The sequence below is a fragment of the Crocodylus porosus genome, unplaced genomic scaffold (genome assembly GCF_001723895.1).
Source record: "Crocodylus porosus isolate Cpor-Errol unplaced genomic scaffold, CroPor_comp1, whole genome shotgun sequence".
Taxonomy (NCBI): domain Eukaryota; kingdom Metazoa; phylum Chordata; order Crocodylia; family Crocodylidae; genus Crocodylus; species Crocodylus porosus.
In genome coordinates this window covers 5,879,516-5,901,113 of record NW_017728934.1, presented here as the reverse complement: position 1 = coordinate 5,901,113, position 21,598 = coordinate 5,879,516, and the positions used below count along the sequence as shown (strand labels likewise).

General features: G+C 43.4%; 1 protein-coding gene across 5 annotated transcripts in view; it reads left to right on the top strand.

Moving 5' to 3' along the window:
• Positions 1-21,598, top strand: part of PPP1R12B (protein phosphatase 1 regulatory subunit 12B) — a 183,869-nt gene that overhangs the window by 105,373 nt on the left and 56,898 nt on the right. For all 5 annotated transcript variants that reach the window (XM_019546390.1, XM_019546389.1, XM_019546391.1 and 2 more), the window contains 3 exons: positions 349-532; positions 1,025-1,137; positions 5,868-5,909. In XM_019546390.1, the coding sequence (XP_019401935.1) occupies positions 349-532; positions 1,025-1,137; positions 5,868-5,909 (339 nt within the window). The remainder of the gene's footprint in view (positions 1-348; positions 533-1,024; positions 1,138-5,867; positions 5,910-21,598) is intronic.

Genomic DNA, 21,598 nt, shown 5'->3' with positions numbered 1-21,598 from the left:
CATCCTTTTTTTGACAGAACAACTTCCTTTCACTGTGCATCTTTCTAGTCTCTTTGACATTGATGGCATTGACTTGCAAGCTGGCTCTTGAAGATGCCTGTACAAAGGAATGAACAAACGATCCCTCTCGTCCCAAGCCTCTTCTCTTGTTTGTGTCCACCCTCAGGTGTAAACAGCGTTAAATCCATTTCCTAATCTATCCTCTCTGGCAGGTTATGGTTTAAAATATGCAGCAGCAACGAAGAAAACTAAATTTCAGATAGCTTTGTTGCCCATTTAGAAGATACAGACTTTAACTGGCTTGTTTCCTTTCTGCTAATCTTTTTATTTATGGCTGTTTGTTTGCAGCCTGTCTATCGACGATTAAGGTGTCCTGTACAACCAGACAAACCCCCAGCACCAGTATCTCCCTCTACAGCTGCCCCTCTTCTTTATACAAGTTCTTACGTGGCTCGGACACACAAACCTCTAGGCCCCGACTCTGAGAACCCAGCAGACTTCCAAAACACAGCCATGGAGACGGAAAAAAATGGTACGTACCTTTCAGAATGAAGACAACTCAGATGTTTTAGACCAGGGTCAAGAGGCCCAATGTATATCTAGAAGGCACTGGGTTTTCAATTGTGCACTGTTCCAGCTGGGCCTGGTGGAGGGGGGTGGGGTACAGGGCACCTGTGAACTAATCAAGCTAATGTACATGTAGATGTAATGCCTAACACAGGATGTCTAGGTCACTTACAGAGCAATCCAGTTCTGACATGTAAAGATGGAGATTAGCGGAGAGGTAGCTAAAGCAGTGGTAGAATTTCAAGTAATGTAACTCCTTTTAGCCAATGTCCTTGCATGGTGTTGAGGGAGCTGTGCTGCTGGAGGTGCGATCTTTAGGATCTATCCAATGAAAGGAATATGAAGTTATCAGGTGTCTTTTAGGTAACTGCAGCTAATTTGAAAATGGCACTAGGACTTTGATTATAAACAGAATTGTGAATCATCTCAAACCAATGCAGTCTCTTTGCTTATCTAGAGTGTGAAGATCAAGATTTAGATGATAGATCTCCAAACAAGCAGTCAATTCGAGAGAGGCGGCGGCCAAAGGAGAGGCGAAGAGGCACTGGCATCATTTTCTGGACAAAAGATGTGAGTGAGAGCTCCCTGGAGATTGGGGAAAAGGGCAAACTGGGTCTTCAGTATTCAAAGCTGAATATCTTTCTGATTTTTAAAGTCAAAATCCATTTGGGTCTCAGTTCCATTCTGTTGTATTAGTACATTGACATAAAGTCCCCAGGATAAAATCACCCTTTTTACTTTATGCCTAGGGTGAAATGTGTTGAATATGTTGAAGGTAACTTTTATTTTGAGCTTTCCGCTTGCACAGGGAGTAGATTTTCATCACTGATTCTTAGGATATGTCTTCATTGCCTCCTGAGTGAAGCTGGGCACCACAAGAATAATCCACACCTGCTCTGCTCCTGCTTGAGTTGGCAAATTTGTGGAGTAGACAGCATGGCCAGGGCCTGAGCATGTGTCTTGGCACCATAGTGCGCTCTCTGAATGAAGAGAGCCTGAACACAGAGAGAGGGCATATATTCAGTGCCATGCCAAATTGCCCATTCTGTAAAATTGCCAGCCCAGGCATGCACAGTCCATAAGACTAATTTCTTGGTAGTGTGCCTAAATTTTATTTAGGATGTGATGAGCTTCACATAAGAAGAGAGCTAATGTCCAGCATGCTACAGTACTGGCCTAGCAGTGAGAGAGGTTCCTTTACTATGGTAATATGATTTGTAGAATTTTAGATCTCAAACCACTATTCTTCATGCTAAAGTCTGCAGAGCCATTATAATATTTACTTAAGCTTGCTTGCATTGTGGGGACAGAAGCAGACCTTGCAATTGGGAAATGCTGTCCTTGGGAAATACCTTCCCAGGAGTTGGCAGTTCTCCAAGTCTTCCCTTCTCCCAAGTTTTCTTTCATGAAGGAAAGCAGGTAGGGACTCCAGATCTTATTTCAGGTCACTTGCTGCATCATTAGGCTGTATATGATATGCCAGAGGTTACCCCAGCCAAGTAGAAGATGGCCTCAAGGACTCGGGCATCTACACCAGCATCTGTGCCTCGTTTCCTGCAGGCTGCAACTGCAGCAAGTGCTGTGCACAGCATAGGCACTTCTAATATCAGAATGAAGTAAGAATCCTTTGGGTCCAGTTCCTTGCCCTTGCTGCCAACTCTGATAGTCCCCTCATGAATTCCTACTCATATTCAGGAGTGAGCTCTGTAGAGGGAGCACAGTTCATCTGAATCCCTTGTAAGAGAGAAGCTCCCCATAATCACTGTCCTTTTAGAGACTAAGAAAGGGCTCATGTTGGGGAGAGGAAATAGTTTCTTTGAGGGCAGGGAGATCACTAGCCACCAGGAAAAATGTCAGACTTCTGAACCCCACTCATTTACGCTTTAAAGCAGAATTATGGGGATAAAACACCCAAAGGAGGAATACATGAATAAATTAAGTGCCTGAATTCTCCGCTCGTCGCCCTTGTGTACAATGCAACGAATCAGTGAAGAAAGACGAGCAGTGACAGATACCTATAGGCCTGGCTAAACTGTTCACACAAAGGGAATTGTTTGAAGTTAAACTTCAGCAGTTCAACTTGAAATCAGATGATCAAGTAGTTCTATATTAAATTTTCTGGAAAGGTTTTGTGAACTTATGGGTAAGTCTGCAGTTACACTTGACCAGTTAGATTTCCTTGTACACTATGGCAAAATGCAACACCGATAGAGATTTCCTGGTTTCTTCATCCTTCCCCATCTGACTTGTTCTCCCTTCAGATCACTGGTTGGGAATGAGGGAAAAATGGAAGTGGTTGAAAAGTATATCAACCTGCAGCAGAATGATAATCTGGATATTAGGACAGGGCAGGCCAAGGCAGCAACTGGAAAATTTCCAAGTTTTTTATGGTCACAGCAGTCAACCCCTCTGTTCTTCCCAGTTATGGAAAACCTATTGGCCCTATTTCTCTGTGCACTACAGAGTTGTCATAAGTCTGAGGTTTGTGATGAGCTGCTCTACATCTAGAAACAGTGAACAGCACCTTCTACTCTCTTTCTGTGTGGACTTGGGATGTCAATGAGGAAAGACATCTCATAAACGTGAGCCAGGTCTCTATAGTATGTATCATCTTGTCTTTATGTTGTATGCAGTAACAGTGAAAAAGATGAGAATGATTATCCATTTTGGCTTATGAATACATTATTCATAGGTTTGACCAACCTATCATTGATTCTTCGGATGTCTTGGTCTCTGAGGTCTGCTGTTGGAAGACCAGTCTTCCATTTGTGACAGGACAGGTTTAAAATGAAAACTTGAATGACTAGATTACTGTTGTGGGAGTCAGTGATTTCTTATGGTGATATCTGTTATTGGGCTAACTTGTGCACCTTCTACCATCTCCACCCTTTCAAAAAAAAATTAAAAAATCAACAAATAGAACTTGTTCTCCTGCCGGCTGAAGAACCAATAGTTCAGGGGTGGGCAAAATGCGGCCTGGGGGCCGGATGCGGCCCGCCAGACTATTCTGTCTGGCCTGTGGGGTCCCTAAAAAATTTAGAAAATTAATATTTATCTGCCCTGGGCTGCCTGTCATGCGGTCCTTGATGGCTTGCCAAAACTCAGTAAGCAGCCCTCTGCCCAAAATAATTGCCCACTCCTGCCATAGTTTAACTGTCATTGTAAATCAGTGAAGCAGTTGTGCATTCCTTCAGGAGGGTGGCATTGTGTCCAAAAATGGTTCTAGTTTCCAGTGCCATTGCCATTGATTCCAATGCTATTGCCACTGATTCCAATGCCACTGATCATGGGATCAATACACTTTTACAAATCCCAACACTTAAATGTTTTCTTAGGGTATCAGGAAAGCTTTGAGCAGAATAGCCCTTCTCTAAGCAGTAGTTTTATCTCCTGTACTGAGATCTGATGGATAGCTTTTTGCTTGCCAAATTCTGCCTACTGGTCCTTTAGGGCACCTATACACAAGCAGCAAGGCTGCTCCAACACACTGTAATTACGGTGCCTCAGAGCAGCCTCGATTAATTGAGTTAAGTGTGCAGGAGCATGGTAATTACTGCATTCCAGCAGACTCCAGTTTCTCATATCTCAGCATCCCCTCACTGAAAAATGGCAGAGGGGGGCATTTAAGCTTTCTTCAAGTAATAAGCTTGTTTGAATTTTAGTTAAATGTTCAAACTTTCAACCCCTGCTGCCATTTTTCAGCATGAGGACACTGATGCACGAGTTGCTCCAGGCACTTGAATTAGAGTGGCTCTCAGAGGACATGTATAAACACCCTTAGTCTTGGGCAATGCAACCTCTTTGCCGTGGCAGAATTTTCTGTGGCTTAGTGTCCCAGAGGATGAGTTTTATATAACCTACCTCATTTCTGGATGTCCACATGAAAAGGATGAATTTTGCTCTCTTGTATGCACTGCTTTGAAAATCCCATTATAAACTCTTTGGCCTTTAGCCATTTTTATCCGTACGTAGCTGCAGATTTCCTTTGGAGTGATAAGGTCCACAGATCTGGAAATAAATGGATCATTCTAGATGGATCAATCGTCTGCATTAGGAGATATTTTTTCCTTCGATGTGTATTTTACACATGTAATTTAGGGAAGTAGCTTTGAATTATTATCCAGGCTGTGAAAGTTATATCGACTAGAGGGAGCTTCATGAGGCAGTATATTTCCCCTGTGTTGGTGACTGACAGGTCTGGTTCACACTGCTTGCAGCTTAGGGACAGAAGTACCATTGTAGGAGATCTGTGGAACTTATTACTTGAAGAAAGATATTCTTCTGGTAATAAGCAAGGATACATTTTTCATATTCATGTATGGTGAAAACTGGCATACTGTCAGATGTTAGGTTCCTATGCCTCTGTAGACTCTTTTTTCCAAGAAGACTGCTGCAATGTAATTCTTAATTACTTTTGGGAATACACAGTTCAAATCTTTTTTTTCCAGGTGGCTGTTCAAATGACTGCTCTAAGCAAAGTTTGCAAAGCAGTGGGCATCATTTGTAGGTGTTTGTAATATTAAAACTTTTTGGCTTATTATAGCTGAAATAACGCTTAAACATCTTCACTTTAATTCCACAATGCAGAAATTACATACCAAATCTGTAAAGATAAATGTTTGGCCATTCAAGTGCTTTGTTAAATCTTTAGATGTCCTCACGTTAATGATTGCTTTTGAAGTTTGTCAGATAAGCACTCATTTTAGAGTTGTTGTACTTTCCTCTATCTCCTGGTTTGGGAATCTGCCAGTGAATAGTGAAACAATAAAAATAGTCCTGTAAAGGCTTCCTCAAATATTTTCCACAATTGCTTCGAAATTAAGTGTAGAAAATTCCTGTCTTTGAAAAACCCTAATCCATTTAAAGATCAGGCCACTGATTCTCAATCAGGGGACCATGGCTATCATTTTTCAAGGGGTACTTCCAGTCCGAGTGGTATCTCATATACAAAAAGGTTGAGACCCACTCGATTAGGATATATAAATCTTGCTGCTATACAGATTTAGATGACTTCAAGGCTAAATGGTTTCACTCTGGGAGGCAAGAGTTTTTATGGGTGCTATTCCAACCATGCAGTTGGTCCAGTAAAAGATAAATTTATACAAGCTTTCAGGCATCACAGTACCCTTCCTTGGGTTTCCTGAGGAGGAAAAGGGTACTGTGATGCCCGAAAGCTTGTCTGAATTAATCCCAGCCATGCAGTTGGTACAATAAAAGACCCACAAAAACTCTTGCCTCTCTCATTTCCTGACTATCACAGCTACAACATCACTTCACTTCCTTTTATTTGTTCTTTTTAGGATGATGAGGTTGATGGTAATGAGGAAAAAAAAGAGACTCGGGTAAGTGTACATTTCAAAATATATGTTGGCATGAGTGACTTCCTTGATGTTGTCCCAGATTTTGATGGCAGCAGGTCTCCTCTGAATGAACTACTTCTTGTTAGTAGAAGTGTCTCGGAATACCATGCTGGAATGAACATGTGTTTTGGAAACAGGTCTAGGATCAACCTGCTTTCTGATCTTTCTTCTGATAGATGTAGAGCACATAACATCTTGAATATGCTGTTCTATAAGGTCTGAAGTGCTGTGGTAGCAGAGAATGGCATATAAAGGCTTTACTGGGGGTATAATACACAATATCAAAAAGTTGGCTGTAGTACCTGGAGTATGGCTGTCAAAAGTAAACAGAAACGTCTGAGTTCACCTGTTTGTTGCTCACTGGTAAATGGGATTTTTTTTCATGTGGTTAGAAATACAAACTGTTGCCATCTAAAGTCTGCTCTGCTGTCTTGTCCTGTACATGTGTAATCATTATATGTTACTACTGCCCTCTTCCCTTCCCATGCCTCTTGTTCTGGGTTTCATGATATCTGACCTTGTGTGCCCCGCGTCTGAAACAATCTCCTCATTTTCAAAGTACCCCCTTCCTTAAAGACTTTCCTCTTTTATGTTTAAATGCACCCCAAGGAATTATGTGGAGAAAAATTCAAAATTATGCGCTGAGTCATGTGCCATGTTGTGGCACAGCTCCAGCTCAGCCTGGCTCCATGCTTCCTTGTGTGGCTTTCTGCTGGAGTGCTGGAAGCCCTACCTGGAGACATGGAGCCAGCCCGGCCCAAAGGCACATGGCTCCCACCTGCAGTGCCGTGAGCCTCATATGCTGGAACACAGCCAGCCCAGTCCGGGTTGAAGGTCCAGTGGGCCGGCTGGGCCAGCTCTGGGCCACCACGTGCAACCCCTGGGACTCATCTGGAGCTATGTGTCGCCAGAGGGGCTCCGTCTGGTGCAGCCATGAGTGCCCTGAGGGCCTGCTGCTGCTGTTGCTGCTGACGGCAGCAGATGCTGTGCACCATTGGGGGGGGGCATATGACAAGCCCACACACACACCCATGCCCACCCCAAACCCCTCCTGCAGGCAGGTACTCCCCAGTTGCATGCCACTGCACTTGGTGCCTCCATGTGGGACTTCCAGCTGGAGTGCTGGAGGTAGAGACACAGCCTGCCCAGGTTAAATTATGCAAAATTATACAGTTATGTGCGGCCATACGTTTTATGCACAAAATTGTCTGGGCACATAATTGTGTAATTCCCCAGGGTGTATTTAAAGTCTCCCTTCATCTGAACTTTTTTGTTTTGCCTTTTTTTTGTCTTTAGCTGAGAAATGTTTGGTCTTGGAATATGTCTTAATCTGGCAAAGTTCAAGCAATGTGCTTGTTTCCAAACCATCGGTGCATCATATGTTAGACCTGGGTGGGGGAGGACAAATAAAACTGCAAGGTTGCACAAGTAATTGCCACAGGTTGATAAAATCATGTGCCAGCATAGTGTATTATTGTAGTGCTTTAAAGGGCATCTGATGTCTCTTAACTCATATGGGCTTTTTCACATAGTCTGCTACCTAAATCATTTTGCAGTCTGGGGGTTAGTGGCACATAAGTTGGAATGCTGAGTGGCCTTTTTTTTGGTTTTGTGGTCTTATAAATCTTCTGCCATACTGCTTGATTAATGTGTTCTCTCTCAGCACCCCGTGACTCAGACCTGTTATAGTGGGGCAGTAAAATATCTGCCCAGGATTTGCTTGTCCCCAGCTTTTACTTAGAGAAGTTGTAGTATCTCATTACTTTTTAGAGCAAGAACTTGAAGGATAACTTTTGTGTCAAGGGTGTTCTGACATTCCTTTAAGAAGTTGCCCAAATATGCCCAAATTAAGATTTTGAAAATCTCAGTTGGTATATGTTCAGTCTTGGTCTTCCTAGAGCTTAGTAACTAAAACCTTTTGAAAGTTCTGTCTCCACTGGGATGAAGTATGTGCCTCAAAACTCTTGCAGGTGAACAATGTAAAGGAGAACTGTGCTCACAAGTACTGAGAATGTGACAGCACTAAGTTATGTGTGTCCATGCTCTGCAGCTGAACTGTTCAAAAATATCATAGATTTATGAACCAGTTCACAGTTGTTACAAGTAAGAGGTATTCAGACATATGGTGCTGTAGCCTTCCAAGTAGGTGGTAACCTTTTTAGGCATTGAAGTGCTGTGGTTCTGACACCAGGGGCGTGGGAGTAATCATCTAGCCCAGCACGCCTTGGAGTTGGCTAGTTGGGAGGGAAGTTCTTGCACCCATGATTTTGAGGCTGGGGCATCATGAAGGTCTGTGGTTGAGTAGGGAGTGAGAACAGTTGGTTATTAGAAATATAGCTTTTACTGAACAAGCAGTGCAAGGGAGCACATTGATAAAGTGTCAACAGAAGGGAGGGACAGAATCCAGCTAGATCTAGAAAGATTACAGAGGTGGGCGGATGAGAATAGGATAGAATTCAACACAGATAAGTGAAAGGTGCTGCATCTAGGGAGAAGGGACCAGCAACACACCTATAGGCTGGGGAACACCATTCTTGTCAACGCAGTGGCAGAAAGGGTTCTTGGAGTCATTGTTGACTCCAGGATGAACATGAACCGCCAATGCGAGGAAGCGGTCAGCAAGACTAACTGCCCCTTGTTGTGCATCTGCAGATGCATCACAGGCACATCCAGGGAGGCGATCCTTCCCCTCTATGCAGCATTGGTCAGGCCGCAGTTGGAGCACTGCATCCAGTTCTGGGTGCTGCACTTCAAGAGGGATGTGGCCAGCACTGAGAGGGTCCAGAGGAGGGCCACTCATATGGTCAAGGGGCAGCAAGGCAAGCCCTGCAAAGAGAGGTTAAAGGGCCTGAACCTATTCAGCCTCCACAAGAGAAGGCTGAGAAGTGATCTGGTGGCTGCTTACGAACTCACCAGGGGGGACCAGTGAGAATTGGGGTAAGCTCTGTTCCCCTAGGCACCACCCGGGGTTACTAGGAATAATGGCCACAAATTGTTAGAGAGCAGGTTCAGGCTGGACATCCGGAGACATTACTTTACAGTTAGGGCTGCCAGGCTCTGGAATGGGCTCCCAGGTGAGGCGGTGCTCTCTCCTACCTTGGGGGTCTTCAAGAGGAGGCTGGACAGATATTTAGCTGGGGTAATATGATCCTGGCACCTGTTCCTGCCCTGGGTAGGGGGTTGGACCTGATGATCTGTTTAGGTCCCCTTCCAACCCTAAGTACTATGATACTATGAAAAAGAAAATGGGCGGTTGAGTTCTGTCCACATACTGGAGTAGCCAGTTACAGTACTGGGGTTTGAGGGTGAAGTGTAATGCCGTGTGGGATGTCTGGAGGAACTGTCAGACTCATGTCACAGAGTGTTTGGTGTCTGCATGTAACATTGAGCCAGTTCAGCAAACTGGTTCAAAAGAGTACTTGATTCTCCCTGTACACCTTTGAACTATTTCAGGCAGCTTTAAAATGGTGTAGCAGGCACATCTTTACGTCTACTTCAGGTTTAAACCTATCTGCGTGTTCAGTGTACTCATGCCCACAGTTAGCCTTTCTAGGCAGTCACTGCCATGGCCCAAAGTGTGATTCAGTACCAGAAAAGAGAAGGAATTTCTTACCTGTCTCCTGGTGTGGTCCCTTGCAGGTTACCTCATAATCCATATGCAGAAAGCAGCTAAATTAAAAAATACTTAATTCTTATCGTGGCTGCCTTGCAATATGTAATTTTCGATTGCATGATTACCTGCTATCTCTCCAAAGGCCTGTGCCTTTTAGTCTGTGTTCATTTTCCTTATCTGTCCAGTCCAGTTTTTACTCCTCAGGTTTCAGTTTCTCATCCAGTCTCTCCCAGTCTTTCCGGTTACCCTCAAAACTTCTTTTCCCAGGCTCTCCCGGTCCCCATCATCTGCTCTCTCTTAGCTAACTTAGCTTTCACATCTCCTCTCCATCAGTATCTGGCTCCTTCCAGGCTACTTCTGTTTCTGCCTCCAGGTCCAACTTTTGTCCCCTTTGCATTCAAGTCAGACAGTTTCTTGAATACCACTGTAGGAAGGGGCACTGAGAACAGAAGAGAAGGAGGCTCCCTTTGGTCATGTCTTACATCCAGCATGGAGTAAGTAGCAAGTGCAGGGGAAGTCTGACCTAATCTCTAAAGCCATGGTTGGAGCCTGCGCAGTCCATTCTGCACAAGCCCCTCTCAGCTTAATGCAGTGCAAAACACTGCAGTCCTTTGAATATCTGATTGTAAAACATGGAGATGCAAGAGTTTTTTTTATCAGAAAGGAAGTAGCTAGAATTCCTTACATGGACAGGACACTTTTGTTTCCTAACATGATTCTTGGAAAAGGCTGAAACTTAAAAAAAAAAAAAAAAAAAAAAATCAGCTGGAGTTGAGTACCTGGCATAGAATTACCTCAGTCCAGATGGTTTAGTAAAGTTGTATGCAATTTATAATAAAGTCTTTTAATGGGTAGACTCGGGTACCACTGACAGCTCTGGCCAAGTCTTACTCATACACAAAGCTTACTACATTGTGAAAAATTAGGAAAATAGACAGATTTTTATAGCTCAGGTAACATTGGAGGGCACAAGAGGTTGAGCATGGGAAAAGATACCTGTTGAAAAATAATCCATTAGAGACAAGGATCTGTCAGGAGGAATCAGCCCTGAGAAAAGTAAGTCTTGACTGGTCTGAAGAACTATATGCAATATGAAGTCTGTACTCCCATTTCAGGAGATCTGGATTCGGACTATGGTAATCATAGAATCATAGTAAATTAGAGTTGGAAGGGACCTCAAGAGGTCATCTACAGGCATACCTCGTTTTATTGCGCTTCGCTTTATCGCGCTTCGGAGATATTGCGTTTTTTACAAATTGAAGGTTTGTGGCAACCCTGTGTCAAGCAAGTCTATCGGCGCCATTTTTCCAACAGCATTTGCTCACTTCGCATTTTTTAGCAATAAAGTATTTCTTAATTAAGGTATGTACATTGTTTTTTTAGACATAATGCTATTGCACACTTAATAGACTACAGTATAGTGTAAACATAACTTTTATATGCGCTGGGAAACCAAAAAACTCGTGTGACTCGGTTTATTGTGATATTTGTTTTATTGCGGTGGTCTGGAACCGAACCCGCAATATCTCCGAGGTATGCCTGTATTCCTACCCCTTCTCTAAACAAGACTACCCCCAACTAGATCATTGCAGCCAGGGCTTTGTCGATTTGGGCCTTAAAAGCCTCCAAGAATGGAGATTCAAACCCCTCTCTAGGTAACCTGTTCCAGTGCTGCATCCTCCTAGTGAGAGTGTTTTTCCTAATATCCAACCTAAACTTCCCTTGTTGCAGCCTGAGACCATTGTTCCTTGTTCTGTCATCTGCCACCACTGAGAACAGTCTAGCTCTATCCTCTTTGTAACCAAGTTTCAGGTAGTTGAAGGCTGCTATTAAATCCCCGGTCTTCTCTTCTGCAGACTAAATAAGCCTAGTTCCATCACCCTCTTCTCAGAAGTCATGTGCCCCAGCCCTCTAACCATGTTTGTTGTCCTCTGCTGGACTCTCTCCAATTTGTCTACCTCTTTTATGTAGTGGGGGACCCAAAACTGAACACAGTACTCCAGATGTAGCCTCCCCAGTGCTGGATATAATCACTTCCCTTGATCTGCTAGCATGCTCCTGTTAATGCAGTCCAGTATGCCATTAGCCTTGTTGGCAACAAGGGCACACTTGGCTCATATTCAGTGTATTTGGGCGCTTTGTATTTCCATCTCAACTTTGTCATCTTTTTCCTGGATTCCCCATCCAAAACATCTACTAATAAAAGTCAATTTGCTATAATCCCCAGGTCCTTTTCTGTTCAGCTGCTGCTTAGCCAGTTGTTCCTGAGTCTGTACTGGTGCATGGGATTGTTCTGTCCTAAGTGCAGGACTTTGCACTGGTACAAATTATGCTCTTAAAGCCACGTGCAGTTCACTCTAGGCTGCGGCAATAATCACACAGAGCAAGTATCCAAAATTAAATACAGAATCTTTATTCGCTGGAGCGAGGTACCTCTTTAAGAGAGGGACCCCACCTACTAGTTATAACACTTTTTTATACTTTCTAAGTGCGTAAGCGTTAGTTCGTGATTAGCTCGTGCTCGTAAAAATACCCAATCATCTATTAACTAAATCACTATTCTGTCCAATCAAGCGGCACTGTGGGCGTGAACACCGAAGTTTAACTCTCGTGAATTACATGCCTCTGTATTTTGTCTCAAGATGTTTCTTTATCTAACAAAAATAAATCATGCCCAACTTTCAAGGCTCTCCTGTTGACGGGACTCCCCTGTTGACTGGATTCAGCTAGCTTCATATCTTATCAGTAACCCTCACACAGTACCCTTTTCCCCTCCCAGCCGTCTCGTAAGTGCTGTGTCCTCTTTTATGAAATGGAGGCAAAAGGACAAAGAAATGGCCTCACTTTTAGCATTTTAAAGCCTTGCTTTAACCCTACAAGATTCATATACAACACCACCTGTCCTTATTGAACCTCATGAGATTACTTGTGGTCAAATCCTCCAAATTCTTGGGGTCTCTGAATCTTAGCCTCACCCTCTACCATATCTACTACTCCCCCCAGGTTGGTGTCATTTACATACTTGCTGAGGGTGCACTCCTTCCCATCTTCCAGATCATTGACAAAGACATTAAACAAAACCAGCCTCTGGCTCGACCCATGGGGCACTCCGCTTGATACCAGCTGCCAACCAGACAGTGAGCCTTTGAGCCAGGTGTTTGGGATTGCAAACAAGAGAGGAGTTTTGGATTCTTCTAGTTTCCTATTTCCATATTTTCAGTTACAGTTCTCTTTCAGTCCCAAAATTATTGTCAGGAATAAGCTTGGTGGGTAGTTATGTTAGAAGAATGTGCCTGTCTGCAGTAGGCCAGCAATTGTAAAGAGTACGTCAGAAAAAGTACCACAGGTTGAACATAGTAATACTAGCCAATTAACCATCAAGAATGATGGATTTCAAAGGAGTGTTTACATGGCTGGCCCCAAAGGGTGAATGAGGGTGAGGTTATGGGGTGGTGGGCAGCCATGTAAACACTTCCCCCACCGCCGCCTCCAGCCTCTGGCATGGGGGCTCCCACCTGTCTGCCTTTGCCTCCTCCCCTGAGCAGTGGGGCTTCCCTGTGCCTCCCTGCCTCCGCTCCCCTCCCTTCCACCTTCCCCGCTGCCTCCCCCTCCTTGCCGGCTATTGGTAATAAAAGTTGTGGGGTGCGTGCATGCATCAGGCACCTCGCCCTGCCAGGCATGGGGGGGCGGCATTAGGGTCAGGTGGCAGGGGGACCCCACCACTGTGACTCCCCTCCTCTTCACCTCCGTCTGCCCCATGCTGCCTCGGCCTGCGCAGCCAATCGCTGCCCTCTCAGTGGCGCAGGCACAGTTGATGAAGAGAGTTACGGGATCACAGACAGACGCCCCTTTTTATATATATAGAATTTGATAGCTAGCTTTTTAGTTCGTTTTAATATTCATGATTTCACAAAAATTAGTGGTACCAGTTTTTTCTGATCCTCATATAACATAGGATAGATTAGAAATATAAAGCAAAATCCAATACCGTACATCTGAGGGCGGAAACAGGCATCACCCTGTGTTGCCTTTTTGCTGCCATAAAAATTTTTATGCTTATTTGAAAACAAAGCCGACACACATTCATATCCCCTGTTGTGCCATATATCGTGGCTGTGGTGAAGGTGGTATTCCATTGTGCTGCTATTTAATGGCAGGTGTCTATTTACTTTGTGGCAGGAGTGTGCTGGCAGCCCAAAGCTATCAGCACTTTCCCACAGTGGCTGGGGCTTCAGGGGCCAAATCCTGTGAACCGTGGGAATTCTGGTGCAGTATTGGGCCATACAGGACCTGGGGGCACCTGCCTGGCTTTCACCACTTACTGCAGTACACCCCCAGATCTCTGGAGTGCGTCTTGATAGGGGGAAACGTTGGGGTTTCTCAGCTTACCAAGACATGCCTCAGGGATCCCAGGAGGACATCTCTAAGTGGGGAAAGCCGGACAGGCACTCCCGGGGCTTGAGGTGCCCAGTCTTGCACAGAAATTTCCCAGGTGTGCAGGACCAGGCCCCTCAAGCCCCAGAAGAGCATGTTGCTTGTTGTCCTGCAGCATCAATGGATGGGAGAATGGGCAATCTACGCTTTACCAAGCGATACAGATCAGCTGTGCCAGGACATCCCAGCACAACTGATCTGCTTCGTTTGGCAGTGTCAGTTTCTACCCTGAGGATCTTGTGTTTAAACCACAGACACTGTGTGGCAGTGTTGTAGGTGCTGCAGAACCAGAACTTTGATTCCTCATTTTTGGTATGTTCAGTTTCCCTTCTGTAACTTTGTGTTTAGTGAGTTTGTCTCCAGTGTCAATGAAAAACAATGTAATCTTGTTGTGGACCAAGGGAAGGGGAACTTATCAAACTTCCTGTTTTGAAAAAGCACTCACAGGTGTAAGATTAGCTGTTTATGAGCTTGCATTTTACTACTTGCCCATGATTCCATTATAAAGGTACTGTCTTTTATAGCTCCCTTCACTATATTTAACAGCTCTGAAACCCATCAGCTAGGACCACCATGGATTCTATGCTTACTGTCACTGTCCTCCCTCTTCCTCAACAAAAGAAACGGTAGTATTGTGCACAGAGTTTATAGGCGGTCCTTTTAAGTTTAAAAAAAAAAAAAGTGTCTGCTTGCGGCCTGAGTTATCCAGTTTTCAGTATCTGATTGCCTAATAAGGTAAGGTATGTCCTAGGCACAAGCTGTTTTCCCTTGCAGAGTTGCAGGGAAGTTGATTTAGTAATAGAAAGACTTAATGTGAAGCCCTTATTCACTGACATGGAGGGAAAACTTGTGAATCTTACTAGTCTAGAATGTTAACACAAGCTGTGAGACCTCTTTTTATTAACGGTTTTATATAAGTCACCTTGGGTGAATGTGATGTGAAGGTAGAGAAGAATATTTACCCTTTAATATTCTTGTCTAGCACAGATGCGGTATAACAAGGTGGTAAACTGTTCTGGTCCTTGTCCCAGGCAGTATCGAAGGAATTGTATCTCACTTCAGGTACATACAGTAAAATGCTAGCATACTTAATTATGCACACTACAAGGATAGGTCTTTGAACCTTTGACTCCATTCAGCCCTGTTAGAAGCTAAAAGTTACAGTGGCTGGTATAATGCTGCAAGGAAAGTAGACTTAGGAGCCAAATATGGATGCTGTTAGCAATATGCTCTGAAGAAAAAAAAGGAGGCTAAAAATGTTTGTTTAATAACCTAAGTTGTTGATCTGTGATTGCGTTTAACCTTGGAGCCTTGAATATGTTTAGGGATGTTTTTGTTTGTAAACCCTGGGTACTATGGCACGGCATTATGTACAAGGCATATTTATTTCTAAATATATGTACAGAATTTTATCTTCATGGGCCTGTTTTGTCCAGCCTTGTAATCCTAACTTTTTTCATAAACCAACTTGTGCTATGTTTTGAAGTAAATCTTGCTTACTATTTATGGGTTGCCATGATGCAGCATTTAAATCATCTGCTTGTAAGCCACAGTAAAAGCAAAGTGGCAACTGGCCAATTCCTATTTAAGACATTGGGCATTTAGGGATGTAGTGTTGCTGCACAAAGCTAGGTAAGCCCACCAATCTACTCCTTGTAAAACAGTATCACATCTGAATCTCTTCACAGCACTTTCTCGAATGCATCGAGGCCCCGATTACAGGAAAGTTGAGCAAGACAAAAAACTTGTCTTTAAGTCTGGCTCTGTGTACAGAGAAGAAAAGCCAAACCAGATAATAACTTGAGAATACTTTCTGGAGGTCATGATGACCTTGCATGATATCATACAATTGTAATTTTTACCTAGTTGGTTCCAAAGGCCACTCTCGTACTTCACCTTACGGTTTAGTGCACTTCTTTCAGCCTTTTGGTTTAGTCCAAGCCAAATAATGTGGAGAGCCTGCCAAAAAGTAATTTCTGCTGAAGATGCCTGGGGCAGTTTTGAGATGGATTCAGAGGGTTTGACTTGGATATGCCTATCCCTCACGTTGCTGGTAGTATAGCTGGCTTGCAAAGGCAATGTAAGTAACTTAAAAAAAATAATTTTCTTTGTCTTAAGCAGAACATTTTATGAGCTAAAACATTTGTAAATAAACGTTCTGTCAGCTTTCATTTAAAAGTATCCCAGCTGTATTTCTTCGTGGCTTGTTAAAACTGATTTTCTTTTTCATATCTTGATGGATCTGACTACTTGTTCTGGGTTCTTTATTCTTATCCTTGAGTTCACAATATTAGTTCCAGGCACATGAGTCTGGAGCTGAGCCTCTCTGTTCCAATGGAAGGTAGAAATGTAGGCTTGTTTAAATGTCACATGTTCTTATTTTAATAACTTGGGGTGGGGGGGCATGTAAATATCCAGATGTCCCTTAATGGGAGTGTCATGTTGGGGGGGTGGGTTGTAAATATGGGAACTTTTCTTGAAGTCTGTGGATTAAATCCAGCATCTAAATAGCACAAGGAAACAGTTTTAGAAGACAGTTGCTCGTGCCCTTCTGCCTGAAGATATCCTTTTTGTTCTGTCAATTCAGCAAGCTGCAGGTAGAGCCTTATTCTTGTATGCAAAATTCCTCTGTAGCTGCAAATCTTAGTTGTCTACAGGACACCTACAGAATCACTAGAGTATTTGGGAATGAAGTATTCTGGTGTATAGACGGTGTATACTTTTTCTACCTTCTGTAGAACAGAAAAGCTACATTGTTGTATGGCTTCCAAGGGGAAATCAAAGAATCATTTGAGATGAAGCAAGGCAGTTAACATACTGAGGTACACTGGAGTTAACAGCTAGTTTAGGTAATAGGATAAGAATCCATAGTCCAGTCTGTGCATGATTTCTTGGTCTTGAATTTCCCGTTCTTGTAGGTGTTTAAAGTTCTTCCGTTTAAGGATGGCCACTCTGAGGTCAGTGACAGAATGTCCAGGGAGGATTACTGAATGTGTTTGGAAAAAAGCTAGAAACATGATGAAATAGGAATTGATTGATTGAATATCTCCTTGCATAAGTAAGCAGGGAAGTTCTACATCCTATAGATTATAGACTCACAGTATCTGACCTATCCAGAAAAAGAACAGAATAGAATCTGTGACTCAGATGCATACTAATAGTACTCTGAGACTTTCCGATATCCCAGACATGTTTTGCACTTCTGTTCTGGAATGTCCCCTTCAGCACGTGTGGTTGCAGAGAGAGAGGCCTGTTTCAGCTGCTTCCAGTCTACCATATGGCTCTTCTCTGAACTTTGGTTATGTGGTCTTTTTTCACTCAACTTATTACTGCTTTGTGTATTATCACTGTAGTAATAACACAGAGGAGAAGAGAAACTTCTAACAGCACTTCTCACTGTATAATTGTTGAGCAGCTTTTAGTGAAAAATATGTACTGAAAGCTCATTGCCAATTCTGGGAGCGCTGTGCTGCCTTGGTGAGGTGGCCCCTGCCTGCCTGGCAACAACAAGGGGCACAACTCTGTGCCAAGCCCCCCCCAGCACAGCACAGCCCTGCCCCCCAGATGAGCCTCGTGCAGCTCTGTCCCACTCCCTTCCCCTGGCTCTGTGGCCGCACATTCTGGCCCTGAGCCTCAAGCCCCATGCGTTGCCTGGGCTGGGCTCCAGCCCTGCCCGGCTCATTCGTTCCCTCCCTCCCTCCCTCACTATGAGGGCCTTAATTCCCACCCCCCCTTTCCCTCTCCCCTCCCACTGCCAGACTTACCTGCGGGGAGCTGCTTTGCAGCCTGCCTGGCAACCATGTGCATGTGTACATGTACATATGTACATGGCTCCTCCATCTGATCGCGCTCTTCCCACTCCCCCCAGCCCCTTGCAAGCTGGAGCTCTGCCAGCCTGCAAGGGAAAACTCACCCGTTTCCTATGCTTTTCTCCTTTAAAGGAGAAAGTCCAGGTTTTTTGTGGCAAACAGAAAACCTGGATCCCTGTTTTTCAGTAATAACAGCAGAGTCACATTTTGAATCCTTTCACGGACTTGATACTGAAGTTCCTGAACACTTAAAAAGAAAAAAAAGGCATAATTAATTTTGCTAGTCAGCATGTTCTGATTTCAAAGGTGCTGCTTTGTTTTCTTAATGAAAATGCCAAATTGTCTCTGGCATAAACCTGAATATGAAAGGATAGGTCCAGGATTTGAGGCACTGAGGGTGAGAATATGAAGGAATTCAGCACTGTCACTGCTTATTCTAATTATGAATGGAACACGACGTTGTCAAGCCATTTATTTAAGCACAAGAGGCACAACCATTCCAATCTCCCTGGAGTTTTTCCACCAGACATGGAGTTGTTGCTTCTGATTGCTGATATCAGGATATCACTTTGCTTTTCTGGTGTTTGTGAATTTAATGGAGTTGGGGTTTTCACTTCTCTCCCAAAAATACTTTTCTAGCTCATGATACCAAATTCAAAGGTAGGGCAATTCCTGGAATGGGGAATACATGTCTACACTTGAGTCATGTTCTAAATAGACTTGAATAATCAGTACGTGTGCCGCATCTGTTCTTTCAGAATCTCTGTTTTACTCCAAGTGGCTGTTTAAATGCATTTCTTCTCCAAATATAACCAAGCTTCCCAGGTGGTAAAACCAGGCTTTTTGTAGGGGATGTGTCTGTTCACTGCTGTTTGCTGCCTTCTCTTTCCGTGCATCTTAAAGAAAAGGTAATGTTGTCTAGAAAACTTCAGCACTGTGAAGTGAATAGGCTGAGACTCGCATCTGGGAACATCACTAAAATTAACTTGTCTTAGTGTTTTGGTGCTAATCCAGACATGCCTAGGGAAAAATAGTTTGCTTTGTTAGTCTGAAGTGAGACAGAAGGCAGGGCAGAGTGGCACCTTACAGGCTAATTCATAAGCTTTTGTAAGAAGCAGTTTAGTAGCATCTGATGAAGTAAGCTGTTGGTTTTCAAATACTTGTGCCTGTCTGAATAAGTCTATAAGGTCTCATTCTGCCCTGCGTTCTGCCAGACATGTCTTCTTGTATAAGAACCGGGAGTTATAAAGTAACAGACAAGTTATTGCTTTTCTTTTAAAATTGAATGCTGGGATTATGAGCACGGTGGAGTTATGACCCTACATATGCAGGTGTAACAATGTTAGATGAACAGTTGTGTAAGCAGTGTGTCTGTATGGGTGTGTGTGCACACTCACGCAAAATATAAGCTAGTTTCTCAAGAGCATCAGTCAGGGCAACAGATGAAACTGTTCACTTGCACAGCTTGTATTCCATTTATGGGAAACTACTTCAGTGCCTTTCCATCATGCTTACAGCAGGGCCTCCTGCCAGCCCAAGATTTTTTTTCCCCAGAGTTTATTAGCCCTCTGCTGCTGGACCTTGTATTCCACCTTGTTTGGTCCTAAAAAAAGAAATCTGTTTGGCTCTTAAAGCTTACCTCTTAGAGCTTTGCATACAATTTTACTTTCTCTGTATGATGTCGTACATCATATTTCTAGGACAAATTTAAAATGTATATTCTCTGTAGATAATAGAACCAAGAGGTATTACTGTTTCTAAAGGAGACTTTTCTGTATATGAATTAAATTTATACAGTTATTTCGCTCAAAACCGTAAGAGAGCAACCTCCAAAACTGAGGGTTATTGTATAGTATAGGCAGAACTTCTATCAATGAGACATGAGCGGATGGGATAAACATGTAGGCAGCAGTAGCATGTACAAAATTACAAACCTGTATAGGGGGTTCCAGTGATGCTGTAGTAGCCTTTCCTGACCAGAGCCCATTCGGAATAAAACCGGATCCTAATCCATATGTTAGGCATCCAAGTGGAATCCTGTTCCATCCTGTTTTAAGTCTATGAAAAAGTCAATGCAGAAGATAGGTGGTTCCTCCTGCTCTTTGTGATTTATTCTTAAAGCTAAATTGGAATAGGATCCAGCCCTGTGGTGTTCTGTAGCTATATGCTGTTCTCTTGCTGTAGCCGTTCATCTCCTCTTTGGAGAAACAAGATATTAAAATCAAAATTGTACATTTGGCTACCATTAGTCTGAAGCTCATCAGGTTAACAATCTAGCCTTCTTCTGTAAATGTCAGTATTTGTCTGCATCAGGTGTAGCTGTGATGGAAATGCAAAGCCTGTGCTATCTCCCCCCTCCCATCACACACCAACCCCAGGATGCATCTAATGTGGTAAATGCAAAGACTGTCTATGATTTAAGAATGATACATAGCTTTAAATATCCAAGAAAAGCATGAGACTGAGGCTATCATGTAACTTACTCATCTGTAACTACAGTGTAGAATAACAGTCCAATTACCACCATGCCACTCTAGCAGCTAGCATGCTGTTAAATTGGGTATGGATCTAAATTTTGTATATTGGACTACTAACACAAATGCCCAATTTAGAATGTAGTCTTGGGTCTGTTTTCGGTACAGAGTACCCATGTATCATGAGAAGTAGTTCATTGTTGAAAATTGCAGTTAATTTTTGTTTAATACTTTAGCATAAGTTTTGATTCTTTTGGTATTTTTAATACAATAAACACTAAAGATTAACATAAACATTTTTCATTCCATTCTTTGCAGCAAATACTGGATGCCTAGTATAGCCAAGGTTGTAATTTTTTCTGTCTTGTGCTACTAACATTTGTTCCGCTTTGCTCTGAAAAGCGGTCTCAGCAGTAGGTCCAAATTAAGAGTTCACACAACGGATTATTTCTTCCCCAGTCCACTCCCACTATCCTGGTCATTCATTCAGATTACAAAGCTCACCCCTTCCCAAAACTACTACTACCCTTATAAAGCTCTTTCCAATGTGCTAAATGGAAAATAAGATTGCAGGAGTTGAAATTTGATGCAACTGATCTAGAAAGCAAATGGCTTGAGGAGCTTCTCCAATTAAAGTTAAGAAAAGGTAAATCTTCCATGTTAAACATTAGACTTTATTAAAAGCTAGAGTTTTGAGAGTAAACAGGAACTGAAAATGGTGTGCTAGACTGTTCTCAGTGTTGTACCCTGAACTGAGAAGTTCTTTGCGTTGTGGGAAATTTTGGGGAGAGGAAGTGGGTGGCACTTCTTGACCAGGAACAATCTTGGTGGTAAATATAACGTTCTGAAGTCTGCTCCAGAACAAGACCTGATCATTTGTGAATATTTTAACTGTTGAAAATCCAGGATTTGAGTGATCTTGCATGAATCGCGGCTCTGCCCCAGCTCTGGACCATGTTGTCACTGCTGCAAGGAGCTGGGGCCCGCTGCCTGCATGGCCCTACCTGGAGCATGCTGGCTGCAGATCGTGGCTCTGCCCTGGCCCTGGACCAAGCTGCCCTCACCACAAGAGCCCAGTGGTACTGGAGCAGCCTCCTGCCCTGCCACATACCCTGCCAGCTTGACTGGGACCGGTCTCCATGGCAACCCCAGACTTGTGCTATCACAGCACAGCTGTGGTTGGGGTCTCCATACAGACCAGCCCCAGCCATATGGCCAGGGGCTGCTGGGAAACGGAGTTTGGCTGCTGGCCAGATATGCCATTTTGCCCACCCCTGGTCTTGCTGGAGGTAGAGTTCCTTACTCTTTCCCAATGAATTCCCCGTGTAAAATAGCTATAGT